The 24092-nt window shown below is 29.7% G+C and overlaps 3 protein-coding genes across 6 annotated transcripts; 1 reads left to right on the top strand and 2 right to left on the bottom strand.

The window, feature by feature from the left end:
* Positions 1-6164: 6164 nt before the first annotated feature.
* Positions 6165-9687, top strand: LOC137806531 (U-box domain-containing protein 7-like). The gene is made up of 2 exons (XM_068606720.1): positions 6165-6462; positions 7017-9687. The coding sequence occupies exons 1-2, from the start codon at positions 6182-6184 to the stop codon at positions 7861-7863; spliced, it is 1128 nt and encodes a 375-aa protein (XP_068462821.1). The 5' UTR covers positions 6165-6181; the 3' UTR covers positions 7864-9687.
* A 1723-nt stretch (positions 9688-11410) lies between these two features.
* LOC137806530 (UBP1-associated protein 2C-like) lies at positions 11411-13646 on the bottom strand. Of its 4 annotated transcripts, none has more exons than XM_068606716.1 (2): positions 12318-13646; positions 11411-11748 (listed from the first exon to the last, which is right to left on the bottom strand). In XM_068606716.1, the coding sequence occupies exon 1, from the start codon at positions 13477-13479 to the stop codon at positions 12319-12321; it is 1161 nt and encodes a 386-aa protein (XP_068462817.1). In that variant the 5' UTR covers positions 13480-13646; the 3' UTR covers positions 11411-11748; position 12318. The 4 variants fall into 4 exon arrangements, with proteins under 4 accessions (XP_068462817.1, XP_068462819.1, XP_068462818.1 ...); XM_068606718.1 differs by having other exon boundaries at positions 11411-11674; positions 12318-13616; XM_068606717.1 differs by having other exon boundaries at positions 11411-11735; positions 12318-13589.
* Positions 13647-23543: 9897 nt separating this feature from the next.
* LOC137805797 (small ribosomal subunit protein eS30z/eS30y/eS30x-like) lies at positions 23544-23778 on the bottom strand. Its single transcript, XM_068605718.1, is given in 2 exon segments — positions 23544-23593; positions 23596-23778. Coding segments are annotated over 2 exon segments (177 nt in total). The 5' UTR covers positions 23723-23778.
* Between the last annotated feature and the right edge of the window lie 314 nt (positions 23779-24092).

Here is a 24092-nt window from a genome sequence, read left to right as displayed (position 1 = left end):
GATATTGTGTTTCAACTCTGGCCTTTTATTAAATCCTCATTTCCTTTGAACCAAACCTCTTTATTTATAGTGTTGAATGTTTAGCTTAAATTACATCTAGTATGCTCCACACATGGTACACTTACTCAACAAATATGGTTTTTTATGATTAGTTAATTACATGCGCTTAGCTCACCTCCAGCCCATCCTAGTCAATTGACTTTCCTTGCTTCAAAGCTTCTATTCTCTTTGCGCTTCATGGCCTTTTGTTTAGCAACTCATTCTTAAGCTTGAGCTCTTTTCCAGCACAAAACCGCTCAATAGTTATTCCAGGCACTTAGATTTGAGGACTTAAATTTACATGCTCTCTGCCATCAATTCGCTCAGCGCTCTATGCTTATGCTTAACATATAGTTTTAATTTTCACAGTTATGCCTTTGTTGCTCTTTTTCCTTTAATTCCTACAAGATTTCAATAATTTTAACATAAGATCAGTAAATGCAATAGAGTGATCATTCTAAGTGGGAATAAGTAATTTTTAAGACCAAATCTTCTCTATTTTGCCCATTTTAGGCGCCTAAACTAATGTAATATCTAAGACTATTTGGCTCCTATCAAAGTGGTGTTGAGTGTGAGGGAGAATTAGATCTAAGGATAAATCCTTTTTAAAAGGAATGCTCGAATGGAGGACCATCTAGGAGAAACCATATTGGACCTTTAACTAGGGTCATAGCGAGAAAACTAGAGGAGGGAGAATGAGCTCAGAAGGCTCTCCTTTTGTGGAGAGTAATATATTAGACTTTATTTTCCATTTCATTAGCCTTGTAAGAATGTATAAAAGTAAAAAAAAATAGAGCATAAAAATGTATAACAATTAGGATTTTCCGCGTGTAAATAAAATAAGTTCACAATTGTGCTTAGTTTGGATCTAATTATGGGTTGACTAATAGAGTAGAAAAATGTATAAGAATTAGGATTTTTGTTGTGTAAAAAAAATAAGTGCACTTGACTAAGGAGTGAAAAACCCTAATTTAGGAGTCAATGTGCAGTCCTTTCCATTAGGGAAGTCAAAATCCTAATTAAAGAGGCAAAAAGGGAAGCAACCATGACTCAACACCAAACCACAGGGTCATGCAAACACCAAAAGTGAAGCCTTATAAACACACAAAAGGAGCTTGAATTTGGCAATATTGAACTTCGAAGCATGTAGAGGCACCAAAATTAATGCATCTTCATTCTTAAAATTGTGTCCCACATCTCTTAGATCATGGTGTGTGTAGAGCCTCTCTATTTATAAATAAAAGGCCTACCCCGATATTTACTTTGATTGTTGAATGAGAATTGAATTTCATTTTGCATATATATCTTCTTGTTCTTTCAAAGTCTTAAAAATAAAAGTATTCTTCTTCTAAATTTTCATACCAAGAGAACTTCCTTGCAAGAGTACCTCTCGAGTTTCTAACCGACTTCGAAACATGGATAAAAATAATACGATGAATCATGTATGTAATATACATGAGCAAACATTTCCAAAATGTTATGTGAATTTTTCTCATAAAATTTGAAGAAATTATCTTGCCTAACTATTTCATTTTTTTAATTTAGTGTAAATTTTCTTATGGATAAATTTTTTAATATGATAATGAATTTTGGGAATTTAAAATCTTTAGGATATTTTCTACCTATTTTTTAAATTATATGTAAGAAATGTGTTATGATGTTTTTCATGTAAAGATTTCTTACCTTCCGTCTTTGCCTTTAACAAATGTTATATATTAATAACGAGGAATGAGAATTATAGTATAAATATTATTAGGAAGTTTGCATATAGTTTGGTAGGAGGTGAGAGAATCACATTCATATATGAAATTAAGATTAATGTTATTAGTTATTTTTTTATGTTAGATGCTAATTTTTAATGAGGTATGCTTAATAATATGTATAACTCTTCTAAAAAAAAGTCATGTAAAACAATTATGTATTAGAGATGTGATTTAAGAACTTTAATATCTTGTTAATAATGTATCTATTATAATTTGTGATTTATAATTATATATATATACTAAAAAAATTATTAAATAAAAATAAATTTTTGACAAAAAAATAATTAGTTACTATATTAACTAAATTAAATACTATTTTAGAGACTAAAATTATTATTGATATCTAAAGTAGTTTTTATTATTAATAAAATTTATAAACAAGTTTCTAAACTAACTAAAATCTTAATAATATTACTTAAATACCAATCTAGAAACTAGTTTATAAATTTTATTAATAATAAAAATTATTTTAGATACTAATAATTTTTTTAGTCTCTACAATAGTATCTAATTTAGTCAATATAAAAAATTTAGTTTCTATAATAGTATCTAATTTAGTCAATATAGTAACTAATTATTTTGTCTTTAAAATTAATTTTTAATTTATTTACTTGTACTAGTGTAGGAGGGAGAAATTATATATTTTATAGAATATTTATACTTTGAAGTTATGTAATATATATACACTAAAAACAGTTATTAAATAAAAATTAATTTTTGAAAAAAAATAATTAGTTAGTTGATTAAATTATATAGACTAAAATATTATTATATCTAAAATAGTTTCTATTATTAATAAAAAAATTATAAACTAATTTTTAAATTGGTATTTCATTAACTATAAGTCGTAACTATCAATTAATTAAATTAAATTAAATTAAATATATATATATATATATATATATATATATATATATATATATATACGTTACAAGTATAATTACTTCTGTTTGGTTCATCGACTTTTTTTTATACAATTTCAACCTCTTAATTTTTATTAAATATTTAAGTTTTAAGTTTTAAACGTTGTCGCTGCCTTTAACGTTGACTAATTAAATTTGTTTTGTAGCTACAGTCATTATTATTTCACTTAAAGTAAGTTTTTTTTCTGTATAAAGACTACTTTTTTCCTATTAAACATTTTGAAAGATAAATTATTTAAAAATTATTAAATAAAAAATAATTTTAAGATTAAAACTAATTAATTATTATATTAATTAAATTATATATTATTTTATACACTTAAAAAATATTTATATTTAAAATAATTTTTATTATTAATAAAAACTTATAGAATAGTTTTTATAAAAAATAATTTATAATTTTTTACTAATAATAATTAATTTATAAATTTTTACTAATAATAATCGATTTATAAATTTTTATTAACAATAAAAATTACATATTCATAATTTTATAGTTTATAAAATAATATTTAAATAGTCATACTAATTCTTATATAGAAAATGTTTATAAAATAAAAGTTAAATATAATTACAGATAATTAAAAATTAATTTGATAACATAAAAAACCATTCTTTTAGTTTCATAATCAAATGATTTTAAAATAAAAAATAATAGTTATGGGTAGTTAAAAATTAAGAGAGAAAAGATTATGGACCAAAAATAGGGTAAATTTCCTATCTAGCACCATTTACACTTTTATTTCCCCCCTCTAGCACCCTTTTGTTTTATTTTCCTATTTAGCACCCTTTTATTTTTATTTTCCTATCTAACACTCTTTTATTTTTTATTTCCCTATCTAGCACCATTTCAAAAATAAATTAAAAAATAATAAATAATTTTTTTTTATAATTTTAATTTTGAATGCTTTAAAAAAATAAATATTTTTAATGTTTAAAATAGTTAGAAATATAATTAATGAATAAAGAAATGAGTTTTTCAAAAAAAAAAAAAAAAAAAATTAAAATGTTTAGTTTAAAAATTATTTTTTTAAGAATGAATAAAATAAAAAATTAAACTCTACAACAACATAAAAGTTGAATCTATAAACATAAATTAGTATTTATTTTTATAATTATTGATTATGTAATCATGTTAATTTCAAGTAAAAAATACATGACATAATTATAAAAAAAACAAGTTAAATAAGGACTGATATGGACATAAAAAAGAACAACATGATCGAACAAAAAAATGTTCATATTGTCAAGTATCAGAACACACATAAAGAATATATCCCAACATTACTTGATTATGCACTTCTCGTCATTAATTATGTTTCATTTCGCACAAACTATTTAATGTATCATTGAAGAAAATATTAAATGAATGATCATCTTTCATTTATTTTCATTTTTATGATCAACATATACTTATATCTTATTTGGATTTTTTTTATATCTTTTATCTTTATCTTAATTTGTTTTGCCTTTATTTTATATCTTTTATGTTTTTAGTTATTATTTTTTTTCTGCCATTCTTTTTTTTATTGTTGTTGTTTTTATTTTCTAGACTTTTTTTTTTCATTTTTTGCTTCTCATTTTTAAGCATTAAGTGTAACATTTGCATTAGTGTTTTTTTTAGGATTTTGCATTTAGGATAGACACTTCAATATTATTTGTGTGTCCACTATTAATTAATACTAATTGACTTTGATTTTTTTGTAATTATGTCATGTATTTTTTACTTGAAATTAACATGATTACATCATCAATAATAATAAAAATAAATACTAATTTATGTTTATAGATTCAACTTTTATGTTGTTGTAGGGTTTAATTTTTTATTTTCTTCGTTCTTAAAAAAAATAATTTTAAACTAAACATTTTAATTTTTTATTTTAATTTTATTTTAAAAAACTCATTTCTTTATTCATTAATTATATTTCTAACTATTTTAAACATTAAAAATATTTATTTTTAATGTATTCAAAATTAAAATTATAAAAAAAATAATAATTATTTATTTATTTATTTATTTTTGAAATGGTGCTAGATAGGGAAATAAAAAATAAAAAGGTGCTAGATAGGGAAATAAAAACAAAAAGGTGCTAGATAGGAAAATAAAAACAAAAGGGTGCTAGTTAGGGAAATAAAAGTGTAAAATGGTGCTAGATAGGGAATTTACCCCCAAAAATATGGATTTTGTAAAAAGTATGAACAAGAATTGTAAAAAGAATTCAGAGACTAAAATTGTAAATGATCTAAAATGTGGGAATTGAAATTAAAAAACTTATTGATCAAAATTACTTATAAACTAAACCTTAGAAATATTTGTATAAAGATTAAATGGCACTTTTAATTATAAGATCTAAAATGTATAAACGGGTAATTATTTTTTCTTAATAATGTCGGAATCTACCAGTTAAGTTAAGTAGCCAAGATTTAAAATTTACTTGATTGAATTAAGTTATATGATTACACTTCTAAAAAAAATTAAATACTTAAATAAAGACTAAATTAAAAAAAATAAAAATTAATCACTATATTAATTAAATTAAATATTATTTTATAGACTAAAAAATATTTATTAATAATAAAAATTACTTTAATACTAATAATTTTTTATCTTTAAAATAATATCAAATTTAGTTAATGTATTGATTAATTATTTTTATATTTAAAAATAATCTCTATTTAACTATTTTTATATAAAAAAAAATAGTCTCTCCCATCTTATTACTTTGTTTGTGTTCAACATTCTTCCAACGTTTATCGTATTTATGATAATTTTCAGTGTGGAGCATCTTTATCTCTTGAATAATTTTTGTTTTTCACTTACAAATTGTATAAATAATTGTGAATCCTTTTTCTACGTAATTGCTATTTAAGTCTCCTCTCCCACTTCATTACCTTCTCAAGGTAAGAGGATTTTGACACCATATTATTAACATTTATTTTATCAGCAACACAATTTTAACTTAATAATACATTTTTTTAAAATACACATTCTATGATTTATTAAAAAATGCAAATTTTGATACACCTCACTTATGATTTAATAATACTATAATAAAATATGTCAAAGGTTATATAGGTAATTCTCATAATCGGACATAACGAAACCATCTAACAAAAATGATTTAATTTGGTATATGGAGGTAAAAGAGATACAAAAAAAATGGTATTTATTAAAAATTTAAATATTTTTTGGCGTGAAATAATAATACTTTGTTCCTTTAATTAATTGCTGTGTGTGTATATTAAAGATAATAAATACAGCGTATTAAATATTTAGAATGCTTAAAAGGAATCATTAAATAGTTTGAGTTTCAATTAATAATCATTAAATATTTCTCTCTTTCATAAGTGTGACACAAACAAACAAAACTACGATAACAAACAATTTAAGCCTTGACAAATATGCCTTATTACTATTACTATAATTATTCTCATCAAAGAAGAAGAAGGTTGAATATGAAGGAGATGGAGAAGAGGAAAAGTGAGAAGGAGGGGTGTGAGAAGAATGTGATGGTGTTACAGAAAAGTGTGAAGAAGCTACATTTTGGAAGGTGGGAAGAGAAAGAAGTTGCAGCAAAGGAGATTGAAAGGTTGGCTAAAGAAGATGAGAAGGTGAGAGAGTTGACAAGTGAGCTTGGGGTGGTCAGGGTGCTGGTTTCTATGGCGCTTTCCCCCGTCGCCACCCGCCGCCTCGTCGGACTCAAAGCATTGATCCAGCTATCCCATGGAAATCACAAGTAAGCTTCAAAAACTCCATTAAAATGGTAACAAGGTTCTTTTTCATATTCTGGGAACATATCATATGATTAAAATACTCATTCTTTACCTTCTTCCTACTTCTTTCTGCTATGTATGTGTATGTGTATCCTTCATGCACCTCAATAATACCAAACTGTTTTAAGCTTAATGAGCAATGACTTTGGGTAACTGTGCTTGTAGAAATTATTATTATTATTATTATTATTACCTGTAGTTTTCATTTTATATTCACGAAGTGACATGTAACAGACGAGGTTATAATACAGATTATAAATAGATTAACACAAAAGATAGTTGAAATGACAAGGTATATGAATAAACAGATAGATGATATATTAAAAAACTAAGGGTGTATGTATTACTTTCTTTAATATTGGTGTTGTAACATAAAATGATAGATAAAAGAACAGTTTTTGAAGTTTATGTACTTAATGCTACTTAATGCTAAACCGTAATTCAGCTACAGTTAGTTTCTTTTGCAGATAGGATCTCAGGAATTTTGTACGTTTGTTCTTTTTTCTTTTTTTTTCAGGAATAAGGCTTTGATAGTGGAGGCAGGAATGTTGTGCAAACTGCCTAAGAAAAATGACCTTGATGATGAATCAATAAGTGAATTTGCAGAGTTGCTCTCTTCATTGTCATCTCTAGGAAACATCCAATTTCCTCATTCTAAATTGGGCTTTCTCCAATTTCTCGTAGACATTCTGAAGTCATGCCCAAGCTTTGATACAAAACAGTCGTGTTTGGTAGCCATGTCCAACATCTCAACTGTGTTAGAGCATGCGGGGCCTTTGATTTCTAACGGGGTTGTACCTATTCTCTTGGAACTGTCCTCAGAAAAAGGAAGTTCAGAGAAAGTACTTACCATCCTTGGGAACTTGGTGGTGACTTTAATGGGAAAGAAAGCATTGGAGAACAGCTCAATGGTGCCAAAATGCTTGATTGAGACCTTATCTTGGGAAGATGAACCCAAATGCCAAGAGTTGTCAGCTAAAATTTTGATTATTCTAGCTCATAAAAACTCAACACAGAGAAATAAAATGGTACAGTCAGGCATTATTCCTGTACTCCTTGAAGTAGCTTTATTAGGGAGTTCTTTAGCTCAGGAAAGAGCACGGAAATTGTTGCAATGGTTTAGGGATGGACGGCAAATAAAGATGGGGCCCCATTCAGGCTCACAATCTACAAGAATTGCAACTGAATCACTTAAAAATCAAAGAGATAGAGAAGAAGGGAAGAGAATGATGAAGAGTTTAGTGCAAGAAAGTCTGCATAGGAATATGGAAATAATAACTAGAAGAGCTAATATAGTTGAGGATTCTTCTAATGGGCTCAAGTCCTTGGTTACTAGCACAAGATCCAAGAGTTTGCCAAACTGAGGATCATTCTACATAAATTTTCTTAGAGACTTTATTTATCTGTCGTTTAAGCGAACGCAATTTTATATGGAAAACTCATCCTCGTGAAAGAAATTGCATGTCTTCTGTTACAACATCTCTATATCTTGACCCTTTGATATGAAGATTTTTCATTTTCCGAGAAAAATGTAAATGCTTAACATTACGTACACTAACTCAACTATTTTACACAAGTATTACCACAAATTAAAAAAAATAATAATCTGTCTTTTACCAGAGCCAAAACTATTTATAAGAGACTAGTAAATAACTTATTTATACTTATCTTTCATCATACAATTATTATAAAAATATTTAAATAAACATAAAAAAAACTTTACATATTAGTGCTATTTCTAACTTATTTCGACAAATAACTTAAGCCCATCATTGCAGTCAAATAAATTTGTACAAATAATACATTTACTTGTAACAAAATAATTATACATTTACATAAAAGAACCTTTAAACGAAATCTAGTTAAAATTTAGAACATAGTTGTAGAACGTGTAAAGGACCAGTGACGTATAAGGGGTACAACGCGAAAATTCTATGATTTGCAACTACAAACATATTTAGCAAAAAATAAGGCATAATATTTCGAATATTTTCCATTCTTAATACCCAAACTCCTCCAAAAGAGGTTCTATCTACCAGGCATAATTATTTAATACAACTCACCTGTTGCAAACCAATCAATTTTTTCTCCTTAAACCCAGTAAATATTCTAACTCATAGTCCAATACATCATATTTAAAAATACACCAAAACATAAAACACAAAACAGTATGATATATTACGTAGTGTTATGCATACGTCAAACGCTAACCAGGTTTATTCCATAGAGGAATGGTATCAAATCTTTTAGCCCCATTCACTCACTCCACTCACACATCATTATAAGTTTATAACGCAAAAAGAAAAAACCTCGAGATTTTGGGCAACAGATCCCTAACACCTGTTGAACATCGATATTGAGCTGGTATCACGTTACTGAATTATTCTAATTACAACGTACACAGTCAAAAATGTAATCTTGCCTTCTACCAGAAGCGGCATGCAAAAGTTGTCCACATATTTTCATTTTCACAACTGATCGAGTAGATTCTAAACTGGATACACTGTCTACATACAAAGTGGATATGGTTTTATATAGACACATTACATTTATTACGCATGAAAAGAAGATATTTTGTTTCATCTACAATACAGATTACCTAACTAATAACAAATTATCCCATCTATTGGAAACAAGGGAGCAGGAATTAATAATTGAATGGTATGTGCATGTGTAACCTCGAAAAATAAATCAAGTAATTGTCCCATACATTTAATGCTGTGACGAATGTTTCACTACAAAATTATTACAAAATAATTGTCAATTTCAGCTATGATTAAATAAGCAAAAGAAAAAACTATACACTGATAAAGCAGTCTTACACTGTTTTCCAATCACAAACCCCCATATATGATAGGTTTTAAAGTAACTACGCTAATAATTATACCAAAAGTGATTTTTGATTGGTCAAGAGAGTTGTATGGTCATTAAAACCCTTGGAAAAATATCTAGGCTCCTTCAATGAACATTTGGAAACCAAAATGGCATTCAAAAGTCCTAACCTCAGAAGGACTACAGCAAGGCGGTGTTGGCCGAACTACTTCAAATCGAAAACGACCAGGAGAATCCCCTCGAGAATCATTAGAAAGAGCAGCACATATGGACATTCACAAGTTTTGATACACAAGCCATCAAAATTAGAAAACATAGTAGAAACATTCAGAAAGAAAGAGACATATAATAACTTATCTGGCCCAAAAACATGATCACGACAGGTCAAAATGAACACCAAACTATAGCAAAGCAAGTTGCTTATTATTCCCATGAGAAACACTTGCAAGACGAGGCAAGAACATTTTAAAGTAATAAAATTGCATTAACAAGTAGCCTCGTTTAACAAAGAAAGTAAGTAATAAAACAGAAGTAACAAGATCCTAATTGAAACTTCACCTAAGATTCAACAGCAGCAAAATGAAAAAACAGGTTCACAACCAACACAATTATTCTGTAATGCTCTTCAATTTCTACTATAAAGCCATATATACCTTAAATGCAGTCACCGCAAGCCCATTTTAGTAGAAGCTTCTAGGGAATACCTTGATTGCAGCCTCAAAGGTGGTGTTTAGTGTCAAATCAGAGTTTAGACAATTCTCACCTTTCAAACTAGTTTAACGAGCTTGTGAGATTGAATTAGGTCTTAAGTCCAAATTCTAAGATTTCATACTTTTTTTAACACTATAAAAAAACACAAGTGACCAAGGATGATGTTTAGAATCAAATCGACTAGAGATAAGGCTTACATAGAGCTAGTAAAGCTAGGACAATCCTCACCTTACAAAAAGGTTTTGAGGGTTTATTAGGCTCTAACCTAAAATCCTAAGAAGGTATAGAAGTCTGTCCTATATCCATACTTGGGCCAAAGGATTGCCACACTCCAAGCTAATTTGGATGTCAGAGGATGTGCCGGAAAGCTACCTTAGCTGCAGTAATCCTTAGTTCTCACTAGTTGCAACCTCTTTAAGGATTGCCTAAATTGTAGTCAAGGGTGATGATGCTTTAGGTTCACATTAGCTAAAGATAAGACAGAAATTGAGTTCAAAGCTTGGGCAATAGTTATCAAAAAACTGACTGTGAGGCTCAGTTGAGACCTAAACCAAAATTCTAAAATCTGCATACCTTAAATAAAAGATACAAACAAATAAAACACAAGTAAATCACCAATTAATCCTCAAATTCTGAAATAATAGTAATAAAACTGTTCAAGTGATCCCTAAAAGGTTTCTTAATATTTAAGGGACTACTTCGTTTTATTTAAAATACTTCTAGGATTACTTAAAGTAGTTTGTTTTATTTTTTCAGAGTAGGTTGGCTCGGTGGGATGAGCTTAAAAGTCATCATCATAAATTTAACATTAAAATTAAAGGCTTTAACCTTTTATACATGAAAAAACATCGCATTCCAATTGCCACATCAAGTTTAAGCTCTGATTTCACAACAAACAAGGTGATCAATCTCACAGTTGGCATTTTTCAAATTTACTAGTTTAGGGAAAATCAATAGCAGATCTCATCTTTAACACAGTTTGAATGAAGGCTTGTGAAAAGTGGTTTGGTCATTAAGATTTGAAACTGAATTTAGTATAAAAAACAAGTGAAAGGATATTTCAAAAATATACTCATATATACCCGTGCAATTTTGAAACGTGTTCACAAACGTCCATTTCAGGGCAAACAAACTGTGAATCTCATCAAGACAATTCAAATAAGCCTCTAAAAGACTTGAGGGAACAAATTTACTCATTAAACTTTGATGATAAATTTAGTACAAAACCATGAAGGAAGGATATTTCAAACATTATCCAAAAGTATCATGAACGCCAACATACAAAGCAAAGTACTTGCAAATATCAGAAATTAAAAGAAAGAAATTGAAGTCACCGTGACAAACAGAGTAAATATATGCAAAAAAATATAGACCACAATAAGGAACAATTTCAAAATTTAATGTAACCACCTTGGCATTTAGTCAATAACTTAGGAAAATAATCTAGGCAAAAACTAGGAATAAAAAATTCTACAAAATTTCCACATAAGTACTACATTCAAGTACTACGCCAAGTCATGTAAGCTTCAACTAACACCCATCATAAATGGAACCATAACACATAGATGCAGAGGTAGTGAAGCAGCAACAAATTACAGCAGTCCATGTAACCAAAACCAAAGATTTCATTGTCTGCATGCACGAAAGCAGCACAACCATTTAAAGCATTAGCGTCCAAGAAGCCATCACAAACCTGAATGAAACACCTATCCAAAACTCAAACCAATCATTAACATTTAATAGCAAAACGAACTAACAAATCCCAAAAGCGAAAACCATCACTCGAATGATAATTACAATCAACAATTAAATGAACTTCAACATAGACTGGCCATAAAGAAAAGTATGTTGTCCACAAAAGAAATTAAACACAGTTCATAGCAACAATCAATTTTGCAAAACACATCGTAAGATAAAAAGAGTCATTCAGAAACACATGTAAAAACCTGCATTTGTATTTTAAAAACCATTACTCCATTTCTTTTAAAAACAACCTCAGAGGACTGCTAGCAACACACTCTATCATCATTTACGGTCTGTAGAAAACTACTGAATTACACATTAAACTCGATAAATAAGTTCCAGGACTAATTTTTTCTTTATAATTTCCAAGTCAATATCAAAGACTGTGTTCAAGAGTGTATTGCTTGCATTTTTCTCAACAATCCAGTGCAAGTTCAGCTAAAATAACAACACAGTTATATATTATATATCCAATGAACAAAAGTATGGACTAATCAGCAGTATACTAAGCTTTGTTAACGAAAAAAATTACCTCAATAATAGGGTGGCACGCCTTGGTACATTCCTCCAGGAGGAGGTCTCGGCAATGGCACTTGCTGCTGCGGTGGAAGCGTGGAAGAAGCAGGGTAGCCATACTGGGAGCCTTCAGGGAATCCCCCACCAGAATTGGGAGGCAATCTAGTACCATAGTCACCGGAAACCGGCCCACCCATCTGCGAATTACCATATCCACCACCAATTCCATGGCCATACCCACCACCACCAGAAACCTGAACCGGATTGTTATACTGTGGCACCGGCTGCTGCATTCCGTAGCCATTCCCACCATATCCACCATAATGAGGTACCATCATAGGACCTTGTTGCATCTGTTGCTGCGGATGTTGCTGCTGCTGCGTGTGTTGATGCTGTTGATGATCCCCTCCAAAGGGTTTCGTCTTTTTGCTATCAACAGCCAATTTGCAAATCACTTGGTGCCCATCAATGGTCTTAACAGGTTCCTGCAACGAAGCCCTCGCACCTTCCTCTGTCTTATAAACGAAGAAAGCGAAACCCCTCGATTTGCCGCTGGATTTGTCAAACCCTAGAGGCCCTTCCTCGACCTCTCCGAACTTGAGGAACTCGCTCAATAGTTTATCCGATGAGATCTCGAACGGAACGTTCCCGACGAAAACCTTCCTCGCGGACACGTCCCCGGAGCCACCGGGCCCACCAGCCGCGGCGAGTTGCGTGACCGTCATGCGGCCGTCGATCTTCTTGCTGGGGTCCTTCAGCGCGAGGATAGCACCGTCCACGTGGCGGAACACCACGAAGCCATAGCCCTTGGAGCGTCCCGTGGCCTTGTCGAAGATCACGATGGCCTCGTCGAGTTCGCCGAACGCCGAGAACACGCTCCGCAGGGTCTCGCTAGTGGTTTCGCCGGCGAGTCCACGTACGAATAGCTTTCGGAGGGTGGAGTCGCGGTCCGCGACCGCGCGCACGGCATCGAGGACGTCGGAGTGGCGGAGCGACGCTGATTGGAGGAGGTCGAGGAGCTGTTCCTGGGAAAACGGACGCAAGATCTTGCGGATGTCTTCCGCGGCGAGGGGGGCGGTTGTGGGGACGGTGGCGGTGGGGAATGCTTGTGAGGGTGGTGACGACAGAGAATCAGCATCCCCGTTCTCTTCGGTCTTGCGCTTCTTCGAGAAGTCCATGGTGTGAAGAAGATTTGGGAATTAGGGTTTCAAAGAGATAGGTTCTAAGTGAAGTTACAAAACCAAATTAAGTGTTTCTCCCCACACAGACTCACTGGAATCTGCTTCCTGTTGCTCTATTTATACGACTGAACCTTGTCTGCGTTGCGGGCGGTAGAAACTGGTTTGTACACGTATGCTGTGCGTGCAAACGTGTTTATTTTTATTTTTATTTTTATTTTGTTATATATTAGAAAAACTCTTTTCCTATAAAGTTTTATAAAAATAATTAATTATTGCATTATTATTAGTATTTATTGAGTTACTTTTAATTTTGTATGTAGTTCAGATTAAGAAAATATCTAACATTGCAACTTAGTAACTAGTATTTCATTACATGATGCTACGTATGGATTACGACGACAGAAAAAATTTAAAAAAATATATATAATAGTAGTAGTTTAAATTGAGAAATAAAAAAATTAATTATTTAGAAAAAATATAATTATCATTATATAATAATGTATTTTTGTCCAGAAAACGCAAAGTTGATTTATATAATAAAATTTATATAATTATATCCTTTTATATCATCCTATATTTACCAACTAATTTTTCTGCTAGTCTTATCAAACACTTAAACCAATAAACTCAAAACTTATAAGTTTAAAACAACTTATCAATTAGCTAAAAGCTATCTTGTTAGTTAGAAGGTAACTTATCTGCAACTGGTTAGTTTTATCAAACAGGCACAAGTACTTCAAAATATATTTTTTTAAGATTTTAGCTTTCAACTAGTTTATAGCCTGTAGCTTATTTAACCTTTTTTTTTGTTTTTTTTATATTTTAGTACACTTTCTTATTATTCTCAATTTAATGTTATTTATTATTACTTTTTTCGATTTTACAGAGATACTTATTTTAGTATTTGTTAGTTTACTTTTTAATTTTTTATAGTTCAAATTAAAAAAATATTTAAACTTACAATTTGAAGTAATTAATGTTTTATTACAGGATATATTACTGAAAAGAAAAATTAAATTAATACTCAGTATGATCAAATCATTCAAATAATTAGCTACCAACTATTTTTGTAAAAAGAAACTCATAGCGATGAGCTTATCAGCTTGTACTTGAATTATCACTTATAAACTAACTTATCAACGACCATCTAGTTTATAAATTACTTTTACTCATAACCTAAAATTTACTTCAATTATAATCTAGCTTATATGTGTATTGATTTAGAATTTAGTATTATGAAGTGAACTTTAATTTTAACTAAATCTCATAAAATCAGCTTATTAAATATTTAACTTGTCTAGTGGGAAATTTGTCTAAAGTTTCAATGAAGAATGATATGTTGGATTTCAACATGATTAAGTTTTTAGGTATTAATACTTGTACTGATAAAGTTATTCGTTCTCTTCCTTTTAGATGGGAGTTCCCTTCACCAAGTTGGGTTAAAATTAACATTGATGAGATTGCTAGGGATATCCTGGTCTTGCTACTTGTGTAGGTATTTTTCGTGGGAGTATGGAGGAGTTCATTGGTGTTTTCTCTGCGTTTGAAGTTCAGACTACTATGGTTGTTGAGTTTTATGGAGTTATATATGCTATAGAGGAAGCTCAAAAGCATGGTTGTTTTGGTCTGAAAAGGAATCAAATTACCTTGTCACATGTTACACTATAATTGCTTGTCTAAAAGTTGCAACTATGAGCAATCATGTTATGCTAAATGAAGAAGATTTTGTTTTGATGTACTACATACAAAACAGAATCAAGGTAAACTTGATTTGTGATAATAAGGATGATATGATGAAATCTAAACGCTTGACAAATGATAGATTTTTCTAGATTGTTCTGATATCAAAATTTCTAAAACATTTTGGTGTGGATCTTGATGGAGAGTCTTTGAGGTGATTAAAGGATACTTTAATATATTGAAATGTTCTTATCTGAAGTTTTGGTTGTAGCAGCGAATATTTTAATAGATTACTTTGTCAAATCAATTTATTAAAATTACTTAAAAATCATGAGTAGTTCTAATGGCTTTGTTTGATTATGTTAAAATGAGTTTTTAACGCATTAAAACTTTTTTGTGCTTTAAGAAGAATGTTAGACTATTTTACCAGGTTAAAAGTTTGATTTAATTCACACTTTTCACTAGAAAGTGAAATCAACATATTAAAATGTAGTTTTAATCCATTGAAACTAACATGGTATATTCTATATATATCTCTTTCTTTTCACCTCATTTGACATAATTTTTTTTTAAATCTAAGTTTCAAATCTTTTTCAATACTAAGAAAGAGCTTGCATTAAGCCAAAAACATTTTCTTGGAGCTTACTTCTGATGTTTGATAATTCTTGGTTTTTCAGTACTTTTCTAGACTAATTGTATTTCCTTGAGGTTTCTTTTGTTCTCATTTTTTGTTTTTAGATTCTATTTTTATTTTCTTCAAAATACTAGAGATTCTAAAAAAAGTCATAAAAATTGCACTTTACAACTTATATTTTTCTTGAACCGTCTAATAAGTGCTTTGATCATTTGAAGGAATAATTTTCAAACTGATTTTGACCTTGGAAGCTTGAATGAAGGTGTTGGTGTAATAAAGATTGGAAACCAGTACTTAAAAGCAAAAATATGAAGAAAATCGGAATTAGACGGTCAACAAGTCTTGGTAAACATGCACTAGATGGTCAGTGTTGCACTAAAAAGAAATAATTTAAAATAGTTAGTTTAGTTAGTTTCAATCAATTTTATGGGTCTGATTCAAGGCTCACCCAATTGTTTAAACTTGAAACTGTATAAATAGAAGAATATACAAATATTAGTCAAAGTGAATAGATAGTTAGCAATTAGTCATAGCTTAGCGCAACTTAGAACATAGTTAAACAATGAAATAGTTTACTCTAGTTTTCTGTTTTTCGTTTTCTATTTTTGACGTTTCCATTTCTATAAAGAGTTCTTCCTTTTCTTTTACATTTTTCTCCATCGATTCTTCTTTCCCTTACTTTTTATGTTATGTAATTGTGTTTGAAGTTGAATTTAGTTTTGGAAATGGGTAACATCGAAAAGAAAATCATGTTAGAGGATCCTCTATGTTAGGGTTTTCTTCTTCAAAATATTTTTGGAACTCTATTTTTTATTGAAAATAGTTTTTTTAAGAACATATGAATCGTCTGGTTGTGTTTTTTTTTTCAGTAACAAGGATTCTAGATTTGGGTCTCTTGCAAATTGGAGATGAAGATTACTAAATATGATTTACTTTATCTATTTTTTGTTTTAATTTTGAATTTTGCTTTCCTCATTTTCAATTCGTTTTAATTCCTGCTTGTTTAAGTTTTTTTCACTTTACAATTTTAGTTTACAAGTTCTTTTCAATTAAATTATAGTTTAATTCATTGTCATTTGCATTTTCCACGATGCCCTGTCTTACGTTGCAACAATTTACATTTTTTGCAATTTAATTTCCTCGCAATTTACAATTTAGCCATTTACTTTTCTCGCAATTTAAAATTTTGTCATTTATGTTTTACGCTTTCTTTTCTTTTCCTTTTTCATTGTTTCTTCATATACTCATTAGACAGTCTAATAAGTGACTGCTTACTAAATGATTTAATAGTTATGTAAAGAATTATTTTGTGTAATTCATTTTACTTTTCATACAACAATCGTTAGACAATCTAGCAAACAATTGCTTACTAGACGATCTAATAGTTGAAATTTAGTGTTTCTATTTCATTTATTTTTATTTATAGTTTACATTGCACTTTATTTTCATATATTTAATATTTTATCGTTTACATTTTTTAAGTGTTTCTAGACGGTCCATTAGACAATAGCTATAGACTGTCTAGTCTTCGCTTTGTTTTACTTTTCAATTTCAATTTACATTAAAATTTTAATTCCTTTCTGCCCCCAATTTTAATTTGTACAGTAAGAATATGAGCAATGGAAATATAACACAAGAGATGCGTCTGTGGGGATTCAACCTTGGTTGATCCTATACCACATTAAACTTTTAGCAACCAGTTTATCATTCATATCAGTAATGTCTTTCAAAGGTTCAAGAGATGCATAACAAACTGAAAAAACTCACAAAGATCTATTGCAGAAATATGTTCCCCCCCTAAAACAAGTGCAATCCCAACAGATTCAACCAAATCAAATGCAACAACAGATATAAAACAATGCTTTGGAAAATATAGTGAAACAAAACAATATGCAGATCTAGCTATGTAATCAATAATTCCAATTGTTTCAACAAGAGACTAGATAATTTCAACAACACATATCTACCATAATGAATGATTTGAAGACTTAGGTATGGCAAATAATATCTATAGTAAATTAAATGAAGCAACAAAATTCTAGAGTTATACCTTTTCAACCATTGATGTATCTGAGGAATAATGTAAGTGTTATAACTATTAGAAGATGCAAGGAATTAACTAAGAACACAAAGAAGATCTTGACTAATGAGATAGTATTTTTTGATCAAATGATCTCGCTAGAGCAACCAATGCAAAAAGTCTATTTACCCTTTCCTTCAAAAGCCGCAATAACACGAAAGAATCTAAGGTGATAAAGAATTATGGGAAATGTTCGGTATAAATTAATATACCATTGTTGGATGCCATAAAATAGATTCCTGAATATGCAATTTTTTTTAAAGAACTCTTCCCATATAAAAGGAATTAGAAAAAGGTAAATGTTTATACGATGTTATCTTTATCTGAATCTAGAATACCTTAGAAATGTGAAGATGCAGTTACTTTCACTATGCCATGCACTATTGGAGAATTAACCATTGCAAATGCTTTATTAGATCTTGGAGTGTCTATAAATGTATTGCCATCAACAGTTTATAAAGTACTTAAACTGGGATATTTAAAACCCACCAATGTGACAATACAACTTGCAAATAAAAGCATTACTTAACCTTTGAGTGTGCTTGAAGATATCTTGGTGAAGGTTAACCAGATGATTTTGTAGTCAATTTTTACATTTTGGATATGCAAGAAGAAAGCTCCACATAGAGGTGAACATTAATTTTGGGAAGACTGTTATTAATGACTATGAAGATGAAGATCTATTTTTATAAAGGCACGTTATCTTTAGAATTTGGAGATGATTTTCAAGGTACTTTTGGCTTTGGAAAGGGAGGGGGTTACATGAAGATTGAACTCAATTCGAAAACCTAAAAAGAACAAAGCAAGCACACCATCTAATAAGTTAAAGATAGAGAAAAAGAGAAATAAACACAATATTTTATACTGGCTCACCCAACAACAAGGGTCATGTCCAGTCCCTTCAAGGAACCCGCTCAAGAACTTTTCACTAAGTATTATCCACCTCTTCAGGTACATAAGTATTCTTATACCTCTTAAAGTCACCAAATATTCTTTACTTCTCTAGGCACACCAAGTATTCTCTACCTCTCTAGGTACACCAAGTATTCTCTACCTTTCAATGCACACACAAGTATTCTTACACCTCTTCAGGTAACCAAGTATTTTTCTACTTCTCTAGGAAACCAATACTAATTTCCCATGAGATCAAAACCTCTTAACAATGAGAAAACTCTCTACAGAGAGAATAATGAAATCTTTAAGGCTATACTTTACAGTGTGAAGAATTTGCAATGGTTCTGTTCACTACCCAAACTCACAATGAGAAAACTCTCTACATAGAGAACAATGAAAGCTTTAAGGGTATACTTCACAGTGTGAAGAATTTACAATGGTTTCCTTCACTACCCAAACTCACAATTCGCTCTTCAATAGCAGATGGAAAATTGTATAACATTATTCTAACACACAAATGAATATCACTTGATGATGATGTTACTTTTTGGTTATATGTACATACATTGTTGTGATATTCATCTTCAAGGTTTTTATATAGTCTTCAGAAAATGCTCATTAAAGCTTCTGCGTTCTTCATTCTCCATTATAACCATTAAACACTCAATATAATTTTTTTTTTCTTTAATTGATATTGGTGCATCTTTAACGTGTGAGACATTTTGATTTTTTTTTATTTCTCAAATATAAACGTTGTAACTTTAATCATCTTAACTTTAATATCTTGATCAATTTTCATGTTGATGATATTCATTTTTAATGTTTTAGGTTCACCTTTCTTAATCTATACCTATATATAAAGGGAATTTCCCATTATAACTGTTTTTTGGTTTACACAATTTTTGTCTGATTGTACCCTTATTTAATATATCTCATTTATTAGTACAATGGAGTATTTTGTCATTTCATATGAATTACTTAAAAATAAAATAAAATATTTTTTTAATTTTTATAATTAATATTGATGTACAGTTTTTATACGCAAACTAACTCCTCCACTTTTCCCTTAATTCCTTATTTTAAGGTAACAACAGGAAGAAAGAAAAAGCACACTCTCACCCATTTCCACATCAAATCTCACATATCAAATAAAATAACCTCCACTTTCAATCACTCTCTTCACTCCATTAAAGTAACTATATTATTTGATAAAGCCATTATTCTTTTGTATCTACCATCAAGTCAATCCTAACCTCAACGTGAACATCATCACACTCAAAACTGTCAATGGAAGAAGAGAAAAAGCTTGAAGAAGAAGAGAAACTTAAACTAAAGAAACAGAAAAAAAGAGATTGTTTAATTAATTCATCATTTTTCTTTTACATGTTAATTTTTGTTTTTCAATTTCGACTCATCCAAAATTAGTTTTGTATGTATGTTGAGTAAAATGAGCCTGTGTTTCTGCTAGTTATCATGATGTGAATATGGTTAACTACACCTATATTTTGCAAAATATCATTTCACAATCCTAATTAATACTCACTATTTTTTTGTTACATTACATTACTTGACTTCTACATATTATTTAAACATTAAATTATATATATATATATATGATTTAGGGTGTAGGATTTAACTAAGGTAGTGTTTGCTTCAGGGGTGGACTGTAGTCGACGACGGATGTCCCAATGCCACTCCCGTTTGGTTCCATAGTTGCATGCGGGTGAGGGAGGAGATGGTGAGAAAGTAGAGGGGGTAGTGGTTCTTGTGAGGAATGAAGAGAAAGGAGAGAGTAGTGAAGGGAAAGCTACGTAACAGATGATTAGTTACCAATCTACCCTTCGTTTTTTTTTTTCATTTCTTCTTCACGTGGGTGCCTTCATGCAACGAAAAAATTATTGTTTGAGTTGTATATAAAACCAGTGCTTAGAAACTTCAGAATTCAGTGAAAGAAACTCAAAGTAGAGTGCGCTTGGAGAGGTTCCTGAGGCATCACAATAGTATGGGGGTGACTTTCGCAGTGGTTGTTTGAGGTAAGCATTGGCTTGGTTTTTATTTTGATATAATCGATTATGAGTGTAAAAGGACGGAGTGAATAATCGATTAAGGTGTAAAATATAGTGGATAATCGATTGTTTTTTGTTGCATAATCGATTATCTGGTAGTGTTTTTGGAGCATAATCGATTATGTTAGATGTGTAAAAATTAGGGTAATCGATTATGTGTTAGGATAGTCAATTATGTTGGTTTTTTAGGTGTATAAATAATCAATTATGTGTCTGAAATGCTTGGGTAATCGATTATCATTTTTTTATAACGCATTTAGTTATGTTAAAGTATTTTCCAGAATTTTAATTTTTATGTTGCTTAATTTTTTTTTTCAGGCACAACTTTGTAGTCTCTTCTTGTGCTGGTGTTCTTAATCTTAGTTGAATTGATCTTCCTTTGCTGGTGTTCAGTTTTTTTTTTTATTTGTATTTTTTGTTTGTGGTTTAGATTTAAATTATTTTTTGATGATTATGGTTTTGTAATTAAATTTGTTTAGGGTTTATAGTAGTGATTTATGTTAATAAGTTAGTAAATTAATTTTGTTTGTTAAGTTGTTTATGTAATTTATTATTGTATTTTTGAAGATTTTAATTTTATGGAGATTTTTTTTTAATTTTAAATAATATGTGTATATAACTAACATAATTTAAAGAAACATAACATAATTTAAAGAAACATAAATAATATTAAATTAACTGACAAAATTCATTTAAATTAATAAAATGGAAAATTATAAAATTATATTTAAATATACAAAATTATTTATTTATTTCTTTGAATTTTAAATTAGTTTTTCTTTTATTTATAACTAAAAATTTAATTTCTTTTAATTAAATATAATGTGCACAAAATTAATTATCATTATTTCTTTTTCTTTATATATTAGGGTAAATTTGTAATCTTACAATTTACACAATTAAAAATAATTCAAAATATTCTTACTACCATCACATCACTCATATATTTCAATAAACTTTTCTCACACATCCACTCTAACATACCTCAATTCAAACACCCTCAACTTTCTTCCCACTTTCTTCACAAATCTTCACACTTCCACTGACCCACACCCCCAACTTTCTACTTCCCCCACACCCTCTAATCCAAACAAAGCCTAACCCCCCTGTTTTCTTCTATGGATGTACTATTCACATGTAAAGAACTGAGGGGATATCAGCTATTTGGATCTAGGGTTATGTGGGGAAGTGAAGAAGAGGATATATCTGTGAATAATTAATATCCTGTCCCCTCAAAATGAAGAGATGTAGAGGGAAAGCCATGTCAACATCCCTTATTTCTAAATTTACCCTCATTTGAATGTATCACAGTGCTCCATTTGAATGTATTATTATTTAAAAAATTATTGTGCAATGTTTAATATATATATATATATATATAATATTTAAAATGAAGAAACAAATCATCATAAATTTTAAGGAAGTTTTAAGTTTGTTTATTATTTTATAAAATATAAATTATGTAAATAATGATAAATCAGTGTAAAAAAATATAGTTAAATAAAATCTTTCATTTATATATTAGTTACTAGAGTAAATCAAGTAATACCTATTTTTCAAGTTCTAATCAGATATTTTATTAAATGTGGTTGGATTTAGTTTTGTTTAAAGAAAAGAATATACTATATCTAATTAACACTGAAAATATTACTTGGGTTGGATCATGGGCATCACCAAAAGGTTATACTAAACATTTTTCATTTAATTTTATACTAAATATTTAATTTATTTAATATAAAAATTCCCTAAAAACAACCCATCACTTATCCAAATTTTATATCTCTGTATCTTATATTATTTTATATTCAAACTTGAATGTTGATGGAGTTTTGGAGAAATACATTTGATGTTTCCAACTCACCTGTTCCTGTGACATTTGGTGGACGAATGTAAGTGTAGGGGAGTTTCAAAAAATCCTAAAATGAAGACTTTTTATGGTTCCATGTTTGAATATTTAAAATTATATAAATAATGTTGTTTGAATTCAGTCAATCAAATATATTAAAATAAGTAATAACTGTTTACGGGTAATTTAAAATTTCTCGTATTTTTTTTTGTCTCAAAAGAGTGCAGTGATAATTAAACACTTAAAATAATTTTATTATAACTTAAATTATTCATTAGAAACTGGAAAGATATTTGATATATTAAAATATGTATTTATGTATTATGTTATGTTTTATTTGGTTTAATGGGCACAATACTTTTTAGATGACCCATGCATGCAACAGCATATTCTCTAAAAAGGCATACAAGGTCCGTGAATTTTTCTTGAACAGGGTCCATGGTGATAAAATATTAATTTTTATGTATCAAGTTATGCTTCATTTGGTTTCAGGGGCATAGTGTTTTTTATATAACCCATGCACGCAGAGCTTTTTATATAACCCATGCAAGGTTTGAGAAGTTTTTCTTGACCAAGAGCTTGGTCCATGGTGATGTACACGACACTGGGGTAAATATCACAACTGTCATATGTGCCATATTTATATAAAAAAAAGGAAGGTTGGATACTTTTCTATGAACTATTGCATGTGAGGTTTGTTTATAAACATTCTTCTCAACAAAATTCTTCCTTCTAAAGTCCAAGTTCTTGTGCCTCCATCCTAGTTTTTTTTTAACTATCAAACTTTCAGTCATTAATCAAATAAAAATAAAACAAGTGATACATTTTGCAAACTACGAAAACTCGTCATCCACACGCCCCTCACTTCTCCGGCGAGTTTGGTCAATGCTTCTTATCGAATCCCACCACGGTCGGTTATTGTATTGCATTCGCTTGTGAGCTTGTCCTCGTGGATTCTTCTTCTTGTCTTGCTTGGCCACCTTAGGAGTTTGTCCTCTCACTTTGCCCGGACGCGCAAGAGATCCGAGAACCTTACCCATTTTGATGAATTGATGCTTCTCTCTCTGATACGTTCAGCTGCAGCGGCTACCAGTAAAATCCCCCTCCATCCTAGTTCATATATACTTTGTGTTTTATTTTGTTTTGGCACTGGAGTTTTTTTGCTTGTTTTATTTTTTGTTTTTTTGTTCTATTAAATTCATAAAAAAAATGCATGTTGTGCTTGTGCATTAGTGGTTTTAATATGCATTGGTGCTTTCTTTCTAAGTTGTGTGTTTTACTATTGCAGTGTTATTAATAACAGGTGGGATTTAGGGACTCTTGTTGAGTGCAGAGAATTAAATTACAACCTCTCATAATATTAGAGGCTTCCTAATCTTCTTCTTTCATGTTAGTCCGTAATTTTTTTTA

This window comes from Phaseolus vulgaris, chromosome 3 (assembly GCF_000499845.2).
Source record: "Phaseolus vulgaris cultivar G19833 chromosome 3, P. vulgaris v2.0, whole genome shotgun sequence".
Lineage (NCBI taxonomy): Eukaryota > Viridiplantae > Streptophyta > Magnoliopsida > Fabales > Fabaceae > Phaseolus > Phaseolus vulgaris.
Note: the sequence above shows the minus strand (reverse complement) of the source record. Positions and strands in the feature narration are given on the sequence as shown.

Bases quoted from the DNA above. Each gene is read 5' to 3' on its own strand.
- LOC137806531 (XM_068606720.1), top strand. From the start codon at position 6,182: ATGAAGGAGATGGAGAAGAGGAAAAGTGAGAAGGAGGGGTGTGAGAAG. The intron at 6,463-7,016 runs GTAAGCTTCAAA...TTTTTTTTTCAG, and splicing joins CTATCCCATGGAAATCACAA to GAATAAGGCTTTGATAGTGG.
- LOC137806530 (XM_068606719.1), bottom strand. From the start codon at position 13,479: ATGGACTTCTCGAAGAAGCGCAAGACCGAAGAGAACGGGGATGCTGAT. The intron at 11,749-12,346 runs GTACCAAGGCGT...AGTTTTGGATAG, and splicing joins AGACCTCCTCCTGGAGGAAT to GTGTTTCATTCAGGTTTGTG.